General features: G+C 40.3%; 1 protein-coding gene across 3 annotated transcripts in view; it reads left to right on the forward strand.

Moving 5' to 3' along the window:
• CCDC186 (coiled-coil domain containing 186) overlaps positions 1 to 22,433 on the forward strand; it is a 51,325-nt gene that overhangs the window by 1,094 nt on the left and 27,798 nt on the right. Inside the window, exons 2-5 of one of the 3 annotated variants that reach the window (XM_042456787.1) lie at positions 1,679 to 1,787; positions 2,420 to 2,501; positions 13,299 to 13,948; positions 20,351 to 20,477. In XM_042456787.1, coding sequence (XP_042312721.1) covers positions 2,454 to 2,501; positions 13,299 to 13,948; positions 20,351 to 20,477 — 825 coding nt within the window. In that variant the 5' untranslated portion in view covers positions 1,679 to 1,787; positions 2,420 to 2,453. The remainder of the gene's footprint in view (positions 1 to 1,678; positions 1,788 to 2,419; positions 2,502 to 13,298; positions 13,949 to 20,350; positions 20,478 to 22,433) is intronic. The other 2 variants (XM_042456789.1, XM_042456788.1) reach the window with 2 other exon arrangements.

Below are 22,433 nucleotides of genomic sequence, written 5' to 3' on the forward strand. Positions count from 1 at the left end.
CTTTTGTAGTACAATTGTAGTACAAATCAGGGTGACCAGATGTCATGACCTCAGTGGAGGAGGAAGCACTGCAAACTGGAAGACATGACCAAATGCAAAGCTAAAAACTCTCAGATAAACATAAATTCATGCTTTTGAATCTGGAGAACTTTTTTGGAATTCCTCCTGGCTGAAATGGAGGACATGTCCTGAGTACAATCCATATCCATGGATTCATTATCCTTTAATTATCCATTGATCCATGGATTCATTATCCATTGGTTCAACCATCCACAGCTAGAAAATATATTTTTAAATACATTCCAAAAAGCTAACCTTGGTTTTGCCCTTTTACTTGCAGTGTACCTATCATGGGGTTTTCTTAGCAAGATTTGTTCGGAGGAGGTTTGCCATTGCCTTCCCCTGAGGCTGAGAGAGTGTGACTTGTCCACGGTCACCCAGTGTGTTTCATGGCTGAGCAGGAAATCGAATTCTGGCCTCTAGAATCTTAATCCAACACTCAAACCACTATGCCACACCATTATTGTTCTTATTTTATGTATTTATATCCTGCCTTCCTCCTGGTACAGGGACTCAAGGCAGCTGTGTATATAATAGGAGTTGAGCATCCACAGATTTTGGTATCCATGTGGGGATGGGGGTCCAGGAACCAAACTCCGCTGGATATCAAGGGCCCACTGAACTTATTGGGGGGGGGATCATGGATCCCGTAATGCAGTGGTTCCCAAGCTTTTCTATGCCCCACAGCCCTAAGAAAAGTTTGATTCATGTTTGCGCCTCCTACAGAAGAAGTATCACATTTGAAGATGAAAAAATCTAATTCTAATTTTGGAACCACAAATGATACCAGGAAGGGGGGGGACGGGACAAATTTAACTTGAAATAATCTTTTAACTCAGTGTATAAAATTCATAAATTGAGCAATTAGATTCTGATTTATTCAGGAAAACATTGAGTGATGAATCTGACTTATCACACCAGGACAGAACCACTCTTCGTTGTACCCCTTAAAAACCCTATCTTGAACCCCAGGCTAGGGACCCCTGCCTTAGTGTTTTCCCCCCACATACAGTTTCTCTTGAGCAAATCTTTGTTTAAAAAATCCATTTAATGCTTCACTTCAAGAGCTGGGTAAACTGTGGCGTATACATACCTGTTTTACCAGGAAATAAACTAACAGGTCACACACCTAGAGGAATACCCTCTGGTTCCCCTGATGGTTTGGCATTTTATAGATGCCTTTGTACATGTGTCACGCTTCACAGCAAATCTTGTTTGGTTAGTATGTTGTAATACATCAGAAGTTGTCAGGTAGTGAAACTGTGCAGGTTTCTCTAACCTTTCTGACCCTAAATGCTGCCATCCTCCCTAAGCGTTGTCTGTAAGCATGGATTAGACATCACCGTTCTTGCAAGAATTCCTTAATGAAGTATTTTTATGGTTTGTCCCATGTGAAGCTTAGGAATTTGGAAGGGTGGGGGTTATGTTGGTTAATTTCAGCTTTCCTGGTCCTACGATATTTAGCAAAACATAACATTTATCTATATGTTGTACAGGAAAAGGTAAGTTAATATATTTTATTGTAGTTTAGATAAAATTGCTCACTGACAAGCTTTGCTGTACTTTTTGGCTGCACTACTGAGCTGTTCTCCCTTTCTGCAAAATCTCTGCATTTCAGGAATTTTCTCAATGGAAAATGTTAATTACTGTTTGCACTGCCTCCAAACACAGAGATTAGAAAAGCCTTCCCCGCCCTTTTGTTTCTGCTCTTCTTTCCAGCATTAGCGGTAGGTAGACTTTAGGTATTGTATAGCTAGTGGTTTTCTTTATAATCTTTGTGAGATTTACAGCTTGATTTTGTTCCAGTTTATGTAAGAATAAATCCTAAATTCAGTGGAATCCCTGCAGGTAAGTACAGGATTTCAGCCTTTTGTTATTGCCTTGCATTTTGAGCTATAAACAATGGTTTCTATGGCTTCCATATTTGAAAACTAGGAAGCCTTGTTGCCTGTAAAACCATTCAGTAGTGTGGACAAAGTCACTTATATTATGGCTGAGATCCCAGAAAGCAATTTGGTCACAAAGCCATTTCACAGTTTTGCACAGTTTCTTTTTGTGATGCTGTAAAGGTCTTTGTCAGATGACTCTTTTTGTCATTGTTGCTACAGTCTGAAATCTTAATATATTTAAGTTGACAAGCACAAACAGTCTTTTCAGAGTTGGTAGGCTAGGAATTGGGACTATGTTATGATGTAGCACCTTCATTATTATTGTTTTAAAAAATCTTATTTGTGGTGTCTTCTTTTTGTGGATGATAATAGTTATATGAAACAAGTTAGTAATCTGATGATGCACAGAAACAACGGTGTTTCGGTAAATTATATTGTTTTTCTTATTGTCAAACTGCTTTATATTTCAGATTTTGATCCTGTACTTGTTAATCATTGTGAGGCATGTTAACAAAAGAACTATTATTTGAAAAGCCCAGAGGAGGCCAGCTGGTATGAACTTCTCTAAGCAAATTAGTTTATTTGTTCTCCATTGTATTTCAGTTCTTTCTGTCAAAAGAGATGTTAATGGCAGCTAAGAAATATATGTGCCAACTTTTTAAGCTAATAAAATTGCTAACATAAAGATATATGTAAGAAGAAGTTCTAAAAACTAAACCGGTAGCATTAATAGATGAAATAGTAAAACCAAAGCTTTTATCTCAGAAAGCTTAGTAGATAGAGCAAGATTCGTTTAGGAGCCTTATGGATGTGTCACAGCACCTGCTGCTGTGTTTCAGTGGCATTACTGTATCTGTAATTTTCTTCTGCCAGTCTGGTTTTTCTGTATTCCTTTATCTCTTTATATTTGCACAATAGATTTTTAGTTGGGCTATAGGTGACTGAAGTTTAATGGAACAAAATGTCCTGTTTAAAAATGTTTGTTGTCAAGGCCTGATCTACCTGTGTACAGCTCATTTGTATTTGTACCAAAAAAGGAGTTGAGGAGAGGATCAGTTGTCTACTGTTTTTTTTATTCCCATTTAGGCTACTACAGTCATCTGCTAAGTATAGGGCTAATGCTTATGGCGAGGCTCATGAAATCTAGGATCCCAGATGAATTTGCAAGTATTAGTGTGTGACACAAAAAGATATTAAAACCATAAATGGTACTCTGATGTCATTGATGTGGTTTCAGTAAACAAAAATTCGGTTACCAAAAAATTACAACAAGAGATTTTTATACATACATGGGCTTGCATTGTAGATTCTGCCTTAGTGTAAGACTTCCTTTTAATCTGCCGGTGACAGTTGTGGTTATTTCAAGCTGTTGCAGCTATGTTTATATGCTTGGGATCAGTTTGACAGGTTAACTGGGTGTTTTTACTTTTGTCTATGTAATAGGGTACATATCTTTCTTCAGTGTCTAATGTGTTAAAATATGCTCTCAGTGTGAAGAAACTATATTGAATTTAAAAGGAAGCAGCTTGGATGAAGCAATTTATTTTATTAGTGAACTCTGTTTATGTGATTACTAGTGATTTCTTTCAGATATTAATTTATTGGCTGCTGCCCTTTTACTGTGCTATAATCAAACATGAACAATATCTTCCATTTTGAGCTGCAGAGTTCTTGTTGACTGAAAGGAGACGAGTTGATTGGAAACTAGCTGGATGGAGGCCCAGTGGTTTCTGATAATAAACTTGTTTTCAACATTTTTTAAAACACTAACGTCCACCCTGTCCATGATTAATGCCTCTCTTCATCAGAGAATAATTCTGTGCCTATATACTCAGAAGTAAGACCTGTTGTTTTGAGAACAGCTTGTTCCTGAATAAGCATATATAGAATTGCTCCATCTCTATATGTATGCGCTATACAGTATGTATGGTATGTACAGTATTGTTATTTGCAGCAGATCACTTGATAGTGATGGCACATCTAGTCCTGCCATAGAGTGAAATGGCCACTTCAGGCAGCAGATGGAGGGAGCATAGAAGGGAAGCAGATTTTTAGTTACTCATTTTGGTGTTGCTGTTATAGTTATATTTTTACCAATATGGTTTTTATGTGATTGGCAGAGGAATGGGAGTGTGGAGGGAGGGTCATGTATATGAGAAGGATTTTTTTTACCTATGTTTTACTGTGTTTACAAAAAGCCTGTAGAAATAATATGCTAATTTGATGGGACAATGGATGCCACTTATTCCAGCATATCGATAATGGATGGCATGCAATAGTTGCTAGTACAGCTTGGATAGAAATTAAACTGTGCTTATATAATGATGGAGAGATGCATGAGCTGAATCCTGTATTGAGAAGTTATCTCACCTGTCCTAAAAGCTCTGCTCCTTACTCCTGAACTTTGTGTAGATATGAAGTTGAAGGCTTTCATGGCCAGCATCCATAGCTTTTTGTGGGTTTTTTGGGCTATGTGGCCATGTTCCAGAAGAGTTTATTCCTGACATTTCACCAGCATCTGTGGCTGGCATCTTCAGAGAATGCTGACCTAGAAAAACTCTTCTAGAACATGGCCACATAGCCCAAAAAACCCACAAAAAACTGTAGATAGGCTGGGGCTACGTAGTGGAGAAAGAAATGTATTTTGTGTGTCCTTGGGTCTGGTTTTGTTTTTTTTTTTAATTATTGATACTCACATATTCCCAAGCATGAATGTGGTCCTGATTGAAGGGCTGAGCTGTAGCAGGAACTTAAACTTCACTTCTCCTTGTGTTCTGAAGTCCCAGCATGCCTCTTCCCTTCCCATCGTAGAGCAGCTGAGGATATTTCAGCCCTAATCAGTTCTAGAGAGGTATGTGTATGCACACACACAGTTTAATTGAAGGTGGTATATGAGGATGGTCTTCCCCATAATGTCTTCATCAATTTGATTGAGCTCATCCCAGCTAAATATTTGATGGGCTTGTTAATGCATGATTGTACTCGGTAGGATGCTACATGAAGTGAGTAATCTCCCTGTGCTGTCTCCCCCAGAACAATTGTGTTTTTCCAATCCCAACAAACATCTGTTTGGGACGCTGGTGGGCTCAGAGTTAGCAGGGTGACATAAGGATAATTAGAAGGAGGGGCACAACAGCAAGAGCCGCCATACATGTGGCAGGCTTCTTGAATAGTCTTTGGCGTGGTTTCCCACATGTACTCCAGTGTGTGATTCTGGCATGTGCTTCATTAGACTGCCATAATACCGCCTTGGCAATAGTTTGTGTAGTTGCTTGATACAGAGTGCCCAGAGTGGGTGCCTTTTCTAACATTATTTTCAGGATAGGTGACCCCTGAGCATGGGAAGAACTAGATTTTTCTCCAGAGACATTGGGACATTGAACACAAGAGACACTGAGCACTGCAGTTTATTTGAAAGGGAAGGTGCAAAGCGTCCATATTTTCTAACTGTAGTGCTGTGCAAAAGATACTCTGCTTATGTTTGATGCTGCCCTTTAGTGCTGAGTGCAGATAAGAAGGCCTCAGCAGACATCTCTTCAAGATGTCAGCCTCTAATCAGTAATGGGCATCATACCTTTTGGCTACCCATAAGAGCAGCAGGAACCCCAAGTTGTTCTTTCTGGTCTTATAAGAAAGGGAAAATGTTGAATAACAGGAGTTGATGTCATCAGGAGGCAGTGATGCTGTGCAACATGGTGCTTAACATTGCTCATGCCAGATTCCTTCCTTTACTTCTATCTGATATGCAATGGCTCAACAGCTTATTCATCACTCCTGAGTAATATGTTGAGATCCCTGTCCACCCACAGCCCATAGGACAGGCTAGTCTTTAGGCTTCTATTGGCAAGAAATGCATTGTTGTTGTGTGCCTCTGACTCATGGCAACCCTAAGACAAACCTATCGTAGGCTTTTCTTGGCATGATGTGTTCAAAGGGTGTTTGGTTGTTTTTTGCTTTCCTCTGAGGCTGAGAGAATGTGACTTGTCCAAAGTCACCCAGTGGGTTTCCATGGCCAAGTAACAATAAAGAAATTACTGTCCAATAGTCTCCACTAGTAGGAATGTGCTGTGCTTACTCTAACCCTACATCTGTTGTCTTTTGAATTTTATTCTTTGTTACGTATGGATTTTGCTGGTAATCTCTTAATACTGCATTTCTGAGGGAAGTGCCTTGAAAACCTTTGCATTTCTCTATGTTTGTGCAACTTTGATAAACTCTAGATTTCCTCCCTCTAGTTGTAAGAGGGGGCATCTGCCATGTTCAGACCTGTATGTAGATATAAAATATAGTATTTAAACAACTTTGCTTGGCATTAATCTATTTTGTCACTTATTACCCTGTCTTGGTCAAAATCCATTCCTTGTAGTTAAGCAGTAGTGAACTTCACCTTGGAGATCGCACGTAAATATCCTGGCCAAAGTGCAGGTCAGATTACACTAGGTGAAATTCTTAAGAGAAAACTGGTAGAGAAAAGTCAGGTTGCAGTTTTACTCTGACTTGAGAGTAAGCCTAACTGAACACAGTGAGACTTACCTCTATAGACATAGGACCATGCAAATACTGTAGTGAACAAGTAGGTCCCTATGGCAAGTATTACAGTGTGGAAAATACTTCTGTTCTGACGGGAGGGGGAATCCCTCCCCATACACCTTAAGCACCAAAGCCGATGCTCAGTCTTCATTGGTCTGGTTTGGAGTCCATTTTGTTCCATTTGGGTGTTTTCTTCTGTTTAGCGGTTTGTGGGTACACACTTGTGCCCAGACCCAGCTACAATAAACTCTTGGATTACTATGAGAAGTTCTGAGTTTCTTCTCTGAGGACATTTAAAAATAGCTTCTAGAAAAGAACCAGGAAGTGACCAGTACAGGCAATGAAAATAAAAGTACAGCAACCCAATATACAGCAATCCACTGTACCAGATGTACAGCCCACTGCATTTTAACAGGTTTTGAACAATTAACTGGCTGTTGGAGGGTCTGTTCATGGGGAGGCATAAACAGACCCTCAAAGCCTATATAAATGCAGTGAGCCCTTGAGATCTATTGGGGTTTGGTTCCAGGACCCCCCCCCCTCACCATGGATACCAGAATCTGTGGATGCTCAACTCCCATTATATATAATAGTATAGTAAAATGGTGTCCGTGCCAAAATCAAGGTTTGCTTTTTCGATTTTTTAAAAATAAGTATTTTCAAGTTGTGGATGGTTGAATCCATGGATGCAGAATCTGTGGATATATACCTCCGTGTGTGTGTGTGTGTGTGTAGAAAGTTTTTGCCTTTCAGTGGAAGGGAAGGAAAGAGAGACCCAGCTGGTTCTCTTCTGGGATAGAGCTGCATGCCTTGGAAACAGCCACCAAGAAGGCCTTCTCACATAACCTTACCAGATACAGTACACCTGTTACAGTGGTGGCATTGAAACAAAACCCTCACTCTAGGATCTTAAAACTCAGGTAGACTTGTATAGTGTTATATCGTCTTTTGGATAGTGTGGCCCAAAGCAGTATAAGGAATTTCTATATCATAATCAGCACTTTGTATTGTTTCCAGAAATGAACCAGTATGTAGTGAAGCTCTTGAAATATTGGAAGTTATGTATTCCCTACAGCCAGCCCTGGTCAGTGGTCAGAAGGTTTTGAACAGTTTCCTAAAGCAGCCCCACATAGGGTAAATTACAGTAAACCACATAGGGTAAATTACAGTAAATCAAGACATGTCACTGTATTGATTACATCTCAAGGAACTGGGTTTTTTAGGAGCTTGTTGCCCCCACACTCCCTTTTCGTTCTGTCTCTTTCTGCTGTAGCATTTGAAACCTTGTGGATAGTGTGGGCTTGGTTAGTTGTGCATTAGCACAGAATGCATTAGCACAGAATGACATTAATTGATATGAAAATAAATTATAATTCCCACTGAAACAGTGGGAAGAATATTGGGTGCAAAGGATTCCAGAGGTGAGCTAAAGATAAACAGGGGCCATTCATTTTTATTTAATGAGTCATTCTGCCTCTAGTTGCTTCCAAGTGTTTTATCTTAGAACCAGAAGTATTATCTGCAAGCTTCATGACATTAATGAAAAAAGCCTAAAAGAAAGACCCTTTGTTAACTAACATTAGGGCAGTCTTGAATCTCTGATCCTTTCTGCTGTCACTTTTCACTGTTTTGTGTAGGAAAGGAAGCTTGGACTTGGAGAATCTATAATTTTGTTTTCAATCATAGCAATTCAGGCTTGACAAGACAGTGAAAGAAGAGCAAAGTGTCATCTCTCTGGAAGTAGAATTAAGTCTTTGATTGTGTTGCAGAATACTTACGACACTCAAATAACCAGACCCCTCTAGTGTGGAACCATTAGCCTTGCCTCAGCATTTCCAGAATCATAGAGTTGGAAGGGGCCTCATAGGCCATTGAGTCTAACCAGGCTTTTGGAAGTGATTGACAATGTACATCTTCATGGCCCCCACTTTCTCTCCACAAAGGCTATCTGTGGGCTGGTACAGACTGGCACAATAAGTCAGCGTTCTGGTGGCGTTGGGGTGTGGTGTACAGACACCCCCTCAGTTCCAGTGTCATGCCGCATGCACAACAAGACAGTGGGCAGAGTTGCGGCATGGCATTCATATGCTGCATACTGCAGGAGCGCCGAAAATGTGCTGCTGCAGTGGAAAAGCCACTTTTTCCGGCGCAAAAAGGAACAGCATTTTACTGCCTCTTTTTGCACTGGAAAAAAGCTGGAGTAGGGCCATGGTGTGCAATTGCCACGCCCCCTACCCAGCTCTTTCAGGGGCAGCATCGTGCCACCCCTTTGGGCCAGTCTGTTTTGGCCCTGTGTTTCAGATACGGACACGTGAGCCGAATTTTTAGAAAAGAGATTACTTGGTATATCTACACCCGTTCCTCCACATTCACTGGGGTTAGGGGCAGAGGACCCCCGTGAATGTGGAAAAACCACAAATAACAAAAACACTATGTTTTTACCTGAGAAAAACCCTTTATAGGAATCTCTAGGTCCTCCAGTGCAACTCTGTGGGCAACATCTCTCAGACATTGGGCATAAAATTGCACTGGAGAAGCTACAATGCCCAGTGGAGTGTTCTCTCTAGAAAACTCTAGGTCCTTCAGTGCGACTTTTGGTTAAAATTGACCATAGAGTTGCTCTGGAGGACCTAGATATTCCTAGACAGAACATATTAATAAAATCCGTGAATAATCAAATCCGCAAAGTCAAAGCTGCAAATGTGGAGGGATGAGTGTATATTTTTCTATAGGCCTATAGTGCACACAATTTCTTTGATTATGTTTTAATTCTTTAGTGAAGAATGGCAACTTTCTCAAATTCCACAGCTATTCTATAATATCCTAATTTTGCAATATTAAATTGGTGAAGTGGGACCATTGAGCAACACTATGTGGCAAAGCCTCAAACTTCCTCCTGTTTTCCATTCATTACCAGCTCACTCAGCAGTAAATCTTATTTGCTCAGCCTCACTACATAAAAACTTGTGTTCTTTTTCTGTTTGCTTCTTTTGATCTCATTTATGGGTGTGGTGTGTTTTTTCTCTCCATTCATCTTTCACAAGATGCTTAGAACAGGATTGGTGTTGTTAAAATGCTACCGTAATATGCGCAAAAAAGCACTAATTTCATTAAGTTCAGTTAAAAGTGAAGAAAATGAGCTGTACTTGTACAATTTGAAAACAAAAAGTGTATTTAATAATAGTATGTTTGACATCTTTTGCTCCCACTGCCTAATTTGAGAGAGAGCAGATGAAATGAAGTGAAATAAATATGCAGTGTAGGCCATAGACACCTCTGTAATTAATATGTTAAACTTTACTTCTTCAACAGGCAATGCTAAAGCTTTGTCCCACATTAATGTGGGTCACACCTCCCACTTATCTCTAAAGAGCAGGAATAGTCTATACAAAGGATACCATCAGGGATATGCTTATATAGCACTTGTAGTTTGATTTGTCATACATTTTTAATAACATTTGCCAAAAGAAAATAGAGATCCTATGCTTCAACTGACAAGAAAAAAATGTGTATTTTATTTCTACATATCTTTATCTATTTCCATGGAAGCAAAGCAATTTTAACCTGGACGTAGACAGTTCCCTCTTTGCTCAAAAGAAATAGAGGGCTGGCTGGGAAGCATCCTGTTTACTCTGCTCTTTAGCTTTTTACGATATCTAAGAAACAGGAAGTGAAGAGCTGTTTATTCTGTGGGTAGTACGAATTCTAACATTTGGTGCTAACAGCCTTTTTATATGTGGAATGCACAAAAGATATTAATTAGTCACGTAAGTAAGGAAAATGGCAATTATTTTGCATTCTACTACTAGCGGATAACAATACGTAGTAATATGCAGACGTATAGGAAACATGACTGATAAAAATAGATTATTTGCCTAACATTTCCTGTTTGCAGAATATGAAAAGGCCTACACTTTTGTGTGATCCTTTGGATAGTTAATATGCCATAGAAACCATGCATACCAACCAGCAACAATCAGTGGTAAAAACAAGATGTAAATTGTTGCGCTGTGAATGATGGTCAATGTAAGAGCCATTATATTATTCTGTGTTATAATTATCTCTCTGTTGATTTATATTACATTGTGTTAGATGAGTTTCTCATTCCAAGCAAAAGCTGCAGTTACTGTGAAGTTAATATTTAACTAATTTTCTTATTAGTTTAGATGGCCTTTTATATAGAGGTTTGCCAGTTGTGAAAGACAGGGCAATGGAGAGGTCAAGAAAGGCTTCTACAGTACTGAGGTACCAGAGTATCTTCTTATGACAAAGGCCCTCAGGCTTACACCCACACTCCAAAATTGCCAGTAATTGTGTATGAAAATTATTCTTATGCTACAGAGGCATGTTGGCAACATAGTAAACACTGATGCAGATATTCTGAAAGTTCTGTACTTTCAGAATACAGTGCACCCTTGTTTTACGTGGGAAGATACAATTAATGGGGCTTGTGCTCGCAGTGGTGCCTGGCGGTGTGAGGTGCGTGCATGCTGTTGTTTCTTCCGGTGCATAGCGCCGGAAGAAGCAATACTGCTTTTAGCGTATACTGAAAGCAGCGTATAATGCATCCACATATGATGCAGGCACACTGTATAAGGGGTGGTACCACATCAGAACAGCATTTACATGTAAACAATTTCAGTGTGCCTCAGTTCTGTGAAAGATAGACTTATTAAAAGTGGGTGCCATCTGCTTTTGTTGCTTATGATTCATGCTCTTTGAAGAAGAAAAAAGTGTGCACCATCAAAAGCAAAATGTCTGCTAGCTTGGGTCAGAAAATGCTGGATAAACCTGCCCCCCCCCGCCCCCGATATCTGTTTCTGGCAGGGAGAAGATACTCAATCTGTGTGGTCTATAAGATACCCAGATTTCAAGGGTACCAAATCAGACTCTTTGCTAGTTATTGGCTTCTCTGGTTAATCATAGGTAGAGGTCAGCAGTGTTTACCTTTTTAAATGAATCATTTCAAGAGTTTTCATTTTTAGAATTTTATTGTCAGCGTTCCAGGTGTTGTGTCTAGCTCCTCATTGATTTTTCCATGGCAAATTCTGAAAGCATTAAAATAAAATAACAATGCTGGTACTCTACATTTCCTGGCATGGATAGGTCTCTGAAAGGACAGTGATGGCAAACCTTTTTAGAGCTCAGTGCCCCAACTAAAAGCTTTTCCAGCACGGGGTGTTACCTGGTGCCAGAGCCAGGACTTTGCCCTCTGGGGGCAGGACTTCTAGGGTGGTACTTCTCCTCGGGTGCCTTTCCAGGCCTCCAGCAGCTTTTGGAAAGGCAGCCGGAGGCTGGGAAAGGTCTGGGAGGAGGAAGAACAGGCGTGCACCTGTTCCTCCATCTCCCCTTGTACCTTTACTGGCTTCCAGCTGCCTCCAGAAAGGCAGCCAGAGACCGGGAAAGATCTAGGAGGAGGAGGAGGAACAGGAACAGGCGCGCATGCCTGTTTCACCTTATCTCTGCCGGATGCTGGGCCAAATGGCATCGTGGGTCATCTGTGGCATGTATGCAGTAGTTTCACCATCATGGGTATATAGGTGTTTAATGTGTTAGGCAGCATAGGTGTTAGCTACTGGATTGATAGTATGATGCTTCAGTGCTTTGTGTGTTATATACAGACACAATTCATTAGTTCAGCTTCTTGGTCAAAAGTTATATTCCCCCTAGTATCTCTGTCACACTTGTTACCCCATAGTCTAGCTCTCTGAACCCCTCCTCTGTGTCAGTATCAAATTGATATTAATGGGAAGCACATAGCTGCAAGGGCGCCCCAGTGTGGGAAATTACCTTGTCATATAAGGAAATCTGGTAAGCTCAGCCTGTGGGAGCTGAAGAGCACGAAGGCAAGATAGATCGCTCAAGATGGGACTCTGCATAATCCCTGCACTGATAGGAGTGATGGTGGGTGATAGACCTGGTGCTTACACACATCCAAGTGCACTCCCCAAGTATACCCTTTTGTCCAAGGACATTTGCGCTGATAGTCCGACCATTCTCAACTTCCTTTCTCATTCTTCCTTCCTTGAAATCCTTTCATGTCCCAAAACCTGCCCCAGCATATATTTTGTGCTCCATAAAAATGCCTGACAAAACACCCCAAATTTGGACTTGTTTGAGGTCAGAAGACACCCTGTCTGTGTCTCACTTGACTCCTCAGCATAATCTGGCCACGCCTTGGTCCCAAGGCAGCTGCTGAGCCATTTCTTATCTTACTGTATTACTCTGATTGGAGCTACACATCTGGAATCGGTACAGTCTTATCCTCTGCAAACTCCATTAAGTCACTACCTGTTACCACCTTTATATCATTAGTTCTTGAATGTGTGCTTGAGTGAATGCCTTATGTGAGTGGTGATTTCCTGTGATTACACTGAATTTGCCCTTGGGAGTCCTGTTTCTCAAAACCATTATACACAGCCTTGATCCCTGCTTTAGTCGCCCAAGCCCTCTCAGCTGCTATCATTTGAGGTAATAAAATTCCCCTGTTTGAATACTGAGTGTGGATGCCCTCTCAGGACCCTTGCATTTGGGGCAACACACTGTAGGTCAGAAGTGCAAAATCTGTGGTCCATATTATTGGACTGCAGTTCCCATCAGCCCCAGTCATCGCAGCCAATGGTGAAGGGAGCTGCAGCTAACACCTAGAAAGCCAAAAGTTGCCCACTTCTGTTTTACATCTTAGATTTTGATTCATGTTGAAATGTATTTTACTTCCTAAGATCAGTGTTAGTTGATGAAAGGAGTCAACATTATTGTGAGAGCTCTCTTCCCTTCCCCCTTTAAATTATAATCCTTTATTTTGGATTTTATTCCTAGATTCTTGGTGAAAAGATGGACGATCAGTTATCAGAAGAACAAACAACTTTAGAAACCGCCAGCCCATCAAAGACTGATGATAAATCCACAAACTCATCTTCTGTTGGGGAAGCTGATAAACTGCTGGGTATTCAGGATGATCTACACACTGAAAATGAGAAAAGCCCTTTGAGCAAAGAAAATGAACAATTAATGCTAGATCCCAGTTCACATGGAGACAAATCTGAAGTGCAGCATGTTCCTGATTTTAACGGTGATGGAGGTGGTTGTTCTAAATCGTTTGAAGCACAAATAAAAAGAGCTAAGGAATCAGGTTGCTTACCTGATGGAGACAATGAACAGCAGGTTTCAAAAACGGATGAGACAAATTCATCCCTGGCAGACTTATTGCGTGATCCTGTGAAAAGAACTTTTGGGGTCTGTTCAGAAAGCCCATATGACACAGATTGTACTAAGAACCTTATTTCTACTATACAAAATGCTTCCTCTCAGGAGGCTTTGTTAGAAGAAATAGAGTCTGAACTACTGTCCACAGATTTATTGAGAGATCATAAAGTTTCAAATGGTATGTGCAAGAATGAAGCTACATTGGCTGTATTTGAAAAATGCATTCAAGACAAGTATCTTCAGCAGGAGCACACAATAAAGAAGTGAGTAATGGCTGTTTATTTATTCATAGATCTTTAAACATCAGTGTCCTCTATTGTGTATTTCGTCACAGAACTTTGTGTAGCTAAAGCAATACAGTACCTTTTCTGGACAACAGCTCCTAAAAATCCCCAGTCAGCTTGGCCAGTGGGATTCTGGGAATTAAAGTTAAAAGTTAACTGTTCCGTACTCTGAGCTAAAATGATGTGCTTATGGTTAAAAAGGTAAATTTGAACAAGCATAACTTTTGGAGAACCCAATGTAAACAATTTGAAATTTTGAAAAAAAATATATGTTAAGCTATATAGTCAAGGTTCAGTACTTTAAGAAATTCACAACTGTTTTTGTTTTTTTAAATAAACTGAGTGTAGTTTGAGAAGTAGTTTGTGATTTTACATTTGTACTGCAGGTAAATGCAACCCACTGACTGAACTAAAGTAGTTTTGGAAATGTTGATTGCTGGGGGTTAAACTACTTACTAACCTGAAACTATATATTTGCCCAACTGGCTTTTTCCTGGGAAGGGGACACTTTGGTGTTGGGAGGGGGAAAAGAGAATGTATAACCCTTCCCTACCAAATGTTCTCTTCCTGACCAGACTGCATACTAATGTTTGTGTTACCTTATTGCAGTCAACCTCTTTCTCTGGCTTGTGTACAGTGGTGGCTTGTTGCTACCAGAAAGCCTTTGTGCCCACTATCCACACTTAAGCCCTCTGCACCCTTAAAAAAGCTGCCCCCAAGGAGTTGAGAGTCAACTTCAATTTAGTGGCACAGGAAGCTGTAGTAGGTAAGAGAGTTGCCCAAAATCTGGTGCCCTTACTGATTTTGTTGTTGTGCACCTTGAAGTACAGCGCCTTGAAGTCCAATGGATAAGGAGGGCTCCTTATCTTCGGATTTTTTTATCCATGGATTCAAGCATCCACAGCAGACCTTGATTTTCCATTTTATATAAGGGACGTCATTTTACTATGCCATTGTATTTAATGGGACTAGAGCATCCACAGATTTTGTTATCCATGGGGGATCCTGGGACCAAACCTCAGCGGATAACAAGGGCCCACTGTAGTTTCCAACTTAAAGTGACCCTAAAGCACAGTGACACTATCGCAGGGTTTTCTTGACAAGATGTGTTCAGAGGGGTATACCTTTGTCATCCTCTGAGGCTGAGACAGTCTGACATGCCCAAAGTCACCCAGTGGGTTTTCGTAATCCTGATATAGCAGAAGAATACTCCACTAGCACAAAGTAAATGCAGCTACCTGTAATTAAATTAGAAAGAGGCTGCAGTTCCTGCCCCAGTAGCTTCTTAGTTACTCCTTGTGACAAACATTAGATAATAGTTTGCAATAACTTAGAGGTAAATACAGTCAGCCCTCCTTATCCATGGATTCTAGCATCCACAGTTTGAAAATACTGAAAAAAAAGTATTAATTCCAAATAGCAAACATTGATTTTCTATTTTATATAAGGGACATCATTTTGCTATGCCATTGTATTTAATAGGACTTGAGCATCCTCGGATTTTGATATCCATTTAGATCCCCGAACCAAACTCCAGTGGATAACAAGGACCCACTGTACAGCAGTTACCTCTAAGTATATCAGTCAAACGATAAAACCTGATGTGGGCAGGTTATCAAAATCTTTGCTCATTGATCAGGCACCTATTGCAGCATGGTAGCCCACACATAAATTCATCTGAGGCCCATTGTTCATGTGCATGTTTACTTAGCACTGTGTATGAATCACTGGGTGTACTAGGCATTGTGTGCTTAGCACTGAGAAAACAGTATTAGTAATGCATCTCAAAGACCACAGCATTGTTGGATTTTCCAGCAATGCTCTGTATAGCCTGAAAACTAAATCTGCTCACCAGGAACCTTCAAGAAGCTGTGAGGGACTCTGCTTACTTTTGGTATCCTTCTAGGCTAATTGCCGCTAACTGCCTTCAAGTCAACCTTGATTCATGGTGACCCTGTGAAAGAGACACCTCTAAGACACTCTACCCTCAACTATTCTGCTCAAGTCCTGCAGACTCAGGACAGTGGCCTTCTTGATTAAGTCTGTCTATCTGGTATGCGATCATCTCTTCCTACTGTCATCTATCTTTCCAAGCATTATAATCTTTTCTAGTGAGTCATGCTTTCTCATCATGTGGCCAAAGTACGACAGCCTCAATTTAATTACCTTGGCTTCCAGGGAGAGATGAGGCTTGATTTGTTCTAGGACCCTTTTGTTTGTTCTTTTAGCTGTCCATGGTATCTGAAGAACTCTTCTCTTTTCTCCAGTGCCATATCTGAAAGGAAATGATTTTTTTTCTATCAGCTTTCTTCCCTACCTAGCTCGCGCACCCATACATAGTGACAGGAAATACAGTGGTAATGACAATCTTAACTTTAGTGTTCAGTTGTATATCTTTGCACTTCAGGACCTTCTCTAGTTCTTTCATAGCTGCCCTTTCCAGTCCTATTTTCTTCTGATTTCTTGACTACAGTCTCCATTCTGATCAGTGAGTGATCCAAGTGAGTGATCCATAAAGAATGCTCTGTGGTCATTATTTTTGTTAATATCCAACATAAGCCTGAGTTAACATTTTCTTCCTTAGCTTTCATTAGTAATTGTTCCAAGTCTTTACTATTTTCTCCCAGTAGTATAGTGTCATTTGCATAACAATCTTAGATTGTTGCTATTCCTTCTTCTGATATTCACTTCTCCTTCTTCTGAATCTAAACCTCCTCTGCTTATGATGTTTTCTGCATACATGTCGAACAAATAGATTGATACAATGCAACTTTGCCTGATGCCATTTCCAAATGGGAACCATTCTGTTTCGCTGTATTCTGTTCTAACAGCCACTTTACCTGAACGCGTATCAGGGCTGTCACATTTAGTGGCACACCCAATTCTTAACTTTCCATGGTTTATGCACTGAAAGGCTTTGCTATAATGTATAAAGCACATGCTGGTTTTCTCCAGCCTTGTGCTGTGCCATACCATGACCACCTCCTCCTCTTCCTCTTTTCTTGTCTCAGCTTCCTCCTCCTCCTGTCTTGTGCTGCTCCTTCCTCCTCCTCTTCTCCTGCCTCACCTTCCTGCTCCTGCTGCCTTGTGCTGTGCCTTCCTCTTCCCCCTCTTCTGCCCCCACGGATGCTCAAAACCGTGGATGGCAAATCCGCAGATAAGGAGGGCCCACTGTGTCATACAATGACTGAGCAAAGGAAAAATACAGAATCCCTCTGCCAGCATATCCCTGTGAGTTTATAGTCCAAGAAGTAACCTTTTCAGTCTCTAGCTTACATTGGATTCAGGTGAAATTTACACTCAAGAAGAAGATGTCCTTTGTCTTGAAAATAAAGATAGCCCTGCTGCAATTGTTGTGATAGAATAAAGCTATCAATGGCTGCTTCTGGTCATAATATGGCTAGGTACAGTGGACCCTTGTTATACGCTGGGGTTTGGTTCCAAGATCCCCCCGTGTATAACAAAATCCGTGTATGCTCAAGTCCCATTAAATATAATGACATAGCAAAATGGTGCTCCTTATAAAAAATGGAAAATCAAGGTAAATTTATACTTTTTTGAACATTTTCAAACCGTGTATGCTTGAATCCGTGTATAAAAAATCTGTGTATAAGAAAGGCCGACTGTATTATCTCTATTATCGGAGTCGGTATTCCTTTACATCTTAGTTGCATTAGAACACAAATGAGGGGGACTATTATGGTTGTCTCCATTGAGAACAGGATATTTCAGCTAGGTAAGTCCTTGGTTTAATCCAGCACTCCCCTTCATGTGGTTTTATATTCTTATTAGCATGTATACATAATGACTTTCAAATGTTCTTTGGGTATAAACTTTTGTCTTCCAAAATACACAGTAGTTGCCAATAAGTCAGATCAGTTGCATGTGGACAAGCTTTGGGGTATTCATTTGTCAGCCAGGTCAGTGCTGATTCATTGTGCCAGTTCGACCTTTCTATGTTGTTTTGCTAGAGGCACACCAGTATCCCTCCTCCTGCAGCTTTGGGCCTTTTGGTCACATCTTTAATGTAATTATGCCATCTTTTGTACACAAAAATACTGTACCAAAAAACTGGGCTGCACTATTGGAGGTTTTGTTGGAAAACTAAGGTGAGCCAATCATAAATAGCTTCTTTTTCTCCCTCAAGGGCACCCTGAGCAGGAGCCGAATAAACTTTGGGCAGCTTCTGGTCAGAACATTATTAAAACTGCTTGATCTGTAAATCTTACAAGGCTTTGATGTGCCTGCAGTATTCTAAGGCAGAGAGCCAGCAAATTAAACAGATGCTTATTCTTTCTCTCCACAGCTTATTACCTAGACAACAGTGAAGTGCTTTGTATGCTTAAAACATGTAATTTGCCCTGCAAATGCTATTCATTTTAAAAAACCTAAATACTTAAAGTAGAGTGTTTGTGGGAGTCTTTGTGGTTTGTTTCTTAAATCAGGTGCTTGTATTTTAAGACTGTGGCTTGTGGATCTATCTTACAGGTGTATCTGTCTGTCCAGTTGTGCCTTCTCTCTCAATATATGTGCAGAGTCATGGAATGTGCTTTTAGGGTTTTTTAAAATCCTTAGGCAAAAGTACAAAGGGCTGTTAGTGGCTTCTAACCACAATAGAAAAATGAAACCTACATGTTCAGAGGTAGTACTGTATATGTATGGATACAAATTCTGGGAACAAAACGAAGCTTGCCAAACAGAGATGAACTACAGCTACCAAAACCCTGGCTCCATGCTTTGGGAGTTTTAGAAATTTAACCTTTCCAGGCTCTGGGACAAACAGTGGAAAGGCTGTTACCTTCATGTCCTGATTATATCAGGCTTGCCACTGTTGAAAGCAGACTGGAATTACTTACTTATTTATTCCTTCTTTTGAGATGTTCTTTCTCATAACATTTCAGGGCAGCTGGGTTAAATGGATATGTTGATATTTTTTGTTGCCCCACTCCAGCAAATTAAAAAAATTATTTATGTTTTATCATAAGCTTTTAAAACAAAACAAAACAGTACAACATCATCCCACACCAAAGAGCAAAGAAACCTTTTCTCACTAAACCTTTGGACTGCAGCTCCCACATTCACTTACAATTGTATGTGCTGAGTGTGGCTTCTGGGAATTGAATTGTAAAATCATTCCCTGGCTGCTGTAGCGAATCCTCACACTACCTGTAGGCTGCTGTAGTACGAATATTGTGTAATATGGAAACTAACTTCTGGTGAGATGGCACAAGAAAGGTGAAAATGTATTATGGGTGAGTGGAGAAGGGTTAGGGAGGGACAGTCTGAGGACAGGGAAGCTGGACTCTCAGACTGAGGGTTAAAATAAGGCCTTGCAGGAATGAGAAACACCCATCTGGAGAACAACAGCGACAGAAAAAAGCCTTTGCATATGCTCCAACATCTAATGTAGCCCTTTCTTAACCTGATGCCTTTCAATTTTTGGACTTCAGGACCTATCAGCTCTAGTCAGCATGGCCAGTGACAAGCTGTAACAGAAGTTATTGTTTAGAGCAAAGGTTGTGAGAGGGTAGTCTAATGACTCTCATCCAGTTAACTTGGAAAGAGTAGAAAGCTGCAGTGGTTCATCTTCACCACTTTGTTTTTCTCCCCTTAATTCATTTCTATCTTCTACCATTTCTTTGAATTCTTTTGCTTCCTTCTCTGGTGTGGTTCAGATTTTTCCTAAATTTAGTTTATTTTCAAATTGGCCTAAATCTGAGTGGTCATCCAGCGTGTGCAGCACCTCTGTTAGAGACATTGTTGACACTGCCAATATGATTACTGCCTCTCTTGCATGTTGGTTTTACATCCTGATTGAAAGCAGCATAGCAGATTAGGCTAGTGTTAATTTTGGCAGCAATCACTCTTGGCAAATGGAGTGCTCTAAGTTATTCCCACAGCTGGAAATTGACTAGAGCTGAAGCATGGTGGGATGGGAGTGATAAAACCCTGAGGGTAATTTGCTAAAGTTTCTTGGTCATTACTCACTTAGCAATGTCTAATTATTCCTCTGCCTCTGATTTTATTGGTTATAGCTATTTATAATGTGGTCATTGCTAACTGCAGAAGCCTTGTAGCTTCAGTGATGCATGACACTGTATGCACATTTGTCTAGGAAACCCTGCATGCCTTCTTTCACCACATGTTCGTTGACTTTGTACTTTTGAAACTAACTTGATTGAATTTGTTCACTTCAAATAGCAGTGCTCTTGGATTGTTGCTGATGCCAGTCCATCTGCAGGTACTTCTAGGAAAGCCCACCATGTGTCATGAAGTTTCATGGCTATTCATGGTTTGTCAAGGTAGATCTCTTGTAACTTTTAGATTGTACATGCTGCATTTTGCCTCATCAGTAACTATTTTAATTGTTTTAATTGATAGATTGATTAAAGAAAACAAAAAGCACCAAGAACTAATTTTGGACATTTGTTCAGAAAAGGACAACTTAAAGGATGAATTGAAGAAAAGAACAGAAACAGAAAAACAGCACCTCAACATTATTAAACAAGTAAGGAATTGTTATGCTATGCATGTCAAAATGGGGTGTTTTACATAAAATATGTATTTCTATTTACATTCTTTTGAGCATTCTTGGTTCAGTAGAATTTATTTCATGGCACAATTGCAGCATTCTAAAAATCAAGCCCTCTCCCCCATGGGAATAAATTTTGATAATGATGAATTTTTGTTACAGTCGGCCCTTCTTATACATGGATTTTTTATACATGGATTCAAGCATACATGGCTTGAAAATGTTAAAAAAAAGTATAAATTTCAAATATCTAACCTTGATTTTCCATTTTTTATAAGGGCCACCGTTTTACTATGTCATTATATTTAATGGGACTTGAGCATACACGGATTTTGTTATACACAGGAGATCTTGGAACCAAACCCCAGCATATAACAAAGTCCACTGTACTTAATAAATAATAAATTAATAATAAATTTTATTTGTATACCGCTTTTCCACAGATCAAAGCGGTTTACAACCATAGAAAACCATTACAACCATAAAAAACCCCGTTACAAACATCTCTAGATAAAAACCAGTTATACAAAATTTAAAACACAGTCATACAGCAAGGTAAGGCAGGGAATCAGTGGCATCAACATACACAACTTCATTTATCAGGGGGGAAGGCTTGACAAAAAAGGAAGGTTTTAAGCCTTTTTAAAAATGTTTCTGGGGGGTCGTCAAACGGAGCTCCTCAGGAAGGCTATTCCAGATTCGCGGGGCCACCACTGAAAAGGCCATCTGGGATGTAGAAACATATTTGGAAGGTGGAATTTCCATAAGATTCTTCCCGGATGTTCTGAGTGTGCGGGGCGGATTATATGGGGAGATGCGGTCCCTCAAGTAGCTCAGGCCCAAGCCATGTAGGGCTTTGGTACTTGGTACTTAGCAGAACCATGGCCGCCCCCCTCCCCATACTTCCATTTCACTTGCTGGGAGGGGGAGGGGGCTTCTCTTTCTGTTTTTCCTTTTTGTACCATTGATTCCTTTGGGAAGGACATATACTGTGCCAGCTTCATTCTTGGCACAGCCTTTGCCCTATTTCTAGTCTTACTTTTTTTTTGGTGTGTGTGGGGGGGATTCTTTCCAAACAAAGGAATTTTACGTCCTGTGAATCCAAGGCCTCCTGATCTTTTTGGGCTGCAGCTTTTGTAATCTTCCTTGGTTGGCTAAATTGGTTGAGGATGATGGAAGTTACGTCCAGCAACATCTAGAGAGTCATAGGCCCCATACAGACAGGCCAAAAATAAAGCTGCTTCGGGTCACTTTGGAGGTATGCTGTTTCAATGATGCATGCATACTAAGAGACTGGAAGCTGCACCAAAGCCATGATCCAGTCCTAAGGACTAGAGCGCAGCTTTGGCGCAGCTTCCAGACTTTTAGTATGCATGCATCATTGAAACAGAATACCTCCAAAGTGACCTGAAGCAGCTTTATTTTGGCCTGTCTGTATGGGGCCATAGTTGTATATCCCTAGACCAAGGTATTCTTTCATCCTTCCTAAGGCAGCTTGCTTTCCCCCCCTTCCTACCACTAACAACGCACTGACAGTGAAGAGCAAAAGTGTCATTGTGCTCCATCTGTGTAACAATGGAGACTCCAGAAATGGATCACTTTTTTAAACATTGGATAGGAAAATTCTTAGTCTTTTGTGACCCTAGGATGTCCTCCCAGAAACTATAGAATTGTACTCTTAACTATCTCAATAATTAAGGGGCTTGTATTACCTCCAATACTACCAATAATGCAACATGTGTCATTGTGCTCCATCTGTGTAACAATGGAGACTCCAGAAATGGATCACTTTTTTAAACATTGGATAGGAAAATTCTTAGTCTTTTGTGACCCTAGGATGTCCTCCCAGAAACTATAGAATTGTACTCTTAACTATCTCAATAATTAAGGGGCTTGTATTACCTCCAATACTACCAATAATGCAACATGTGT

Source organism: Sceloporus undulatus, chromosome 3 (genome assembly GCF_019175285.1).
Source record: "Sceloporus undulatus isolate JIND9_A2432 ecotype Alabama chromosome 3, SceUnd_v1.1, whole genome shotgun sequence".
NCBI lineage: Eukaryota > Metazoa > Chordata > Lepidosauria > Squamata > Phrynosomatidae > Sceloporus > Sceloporus undulatus.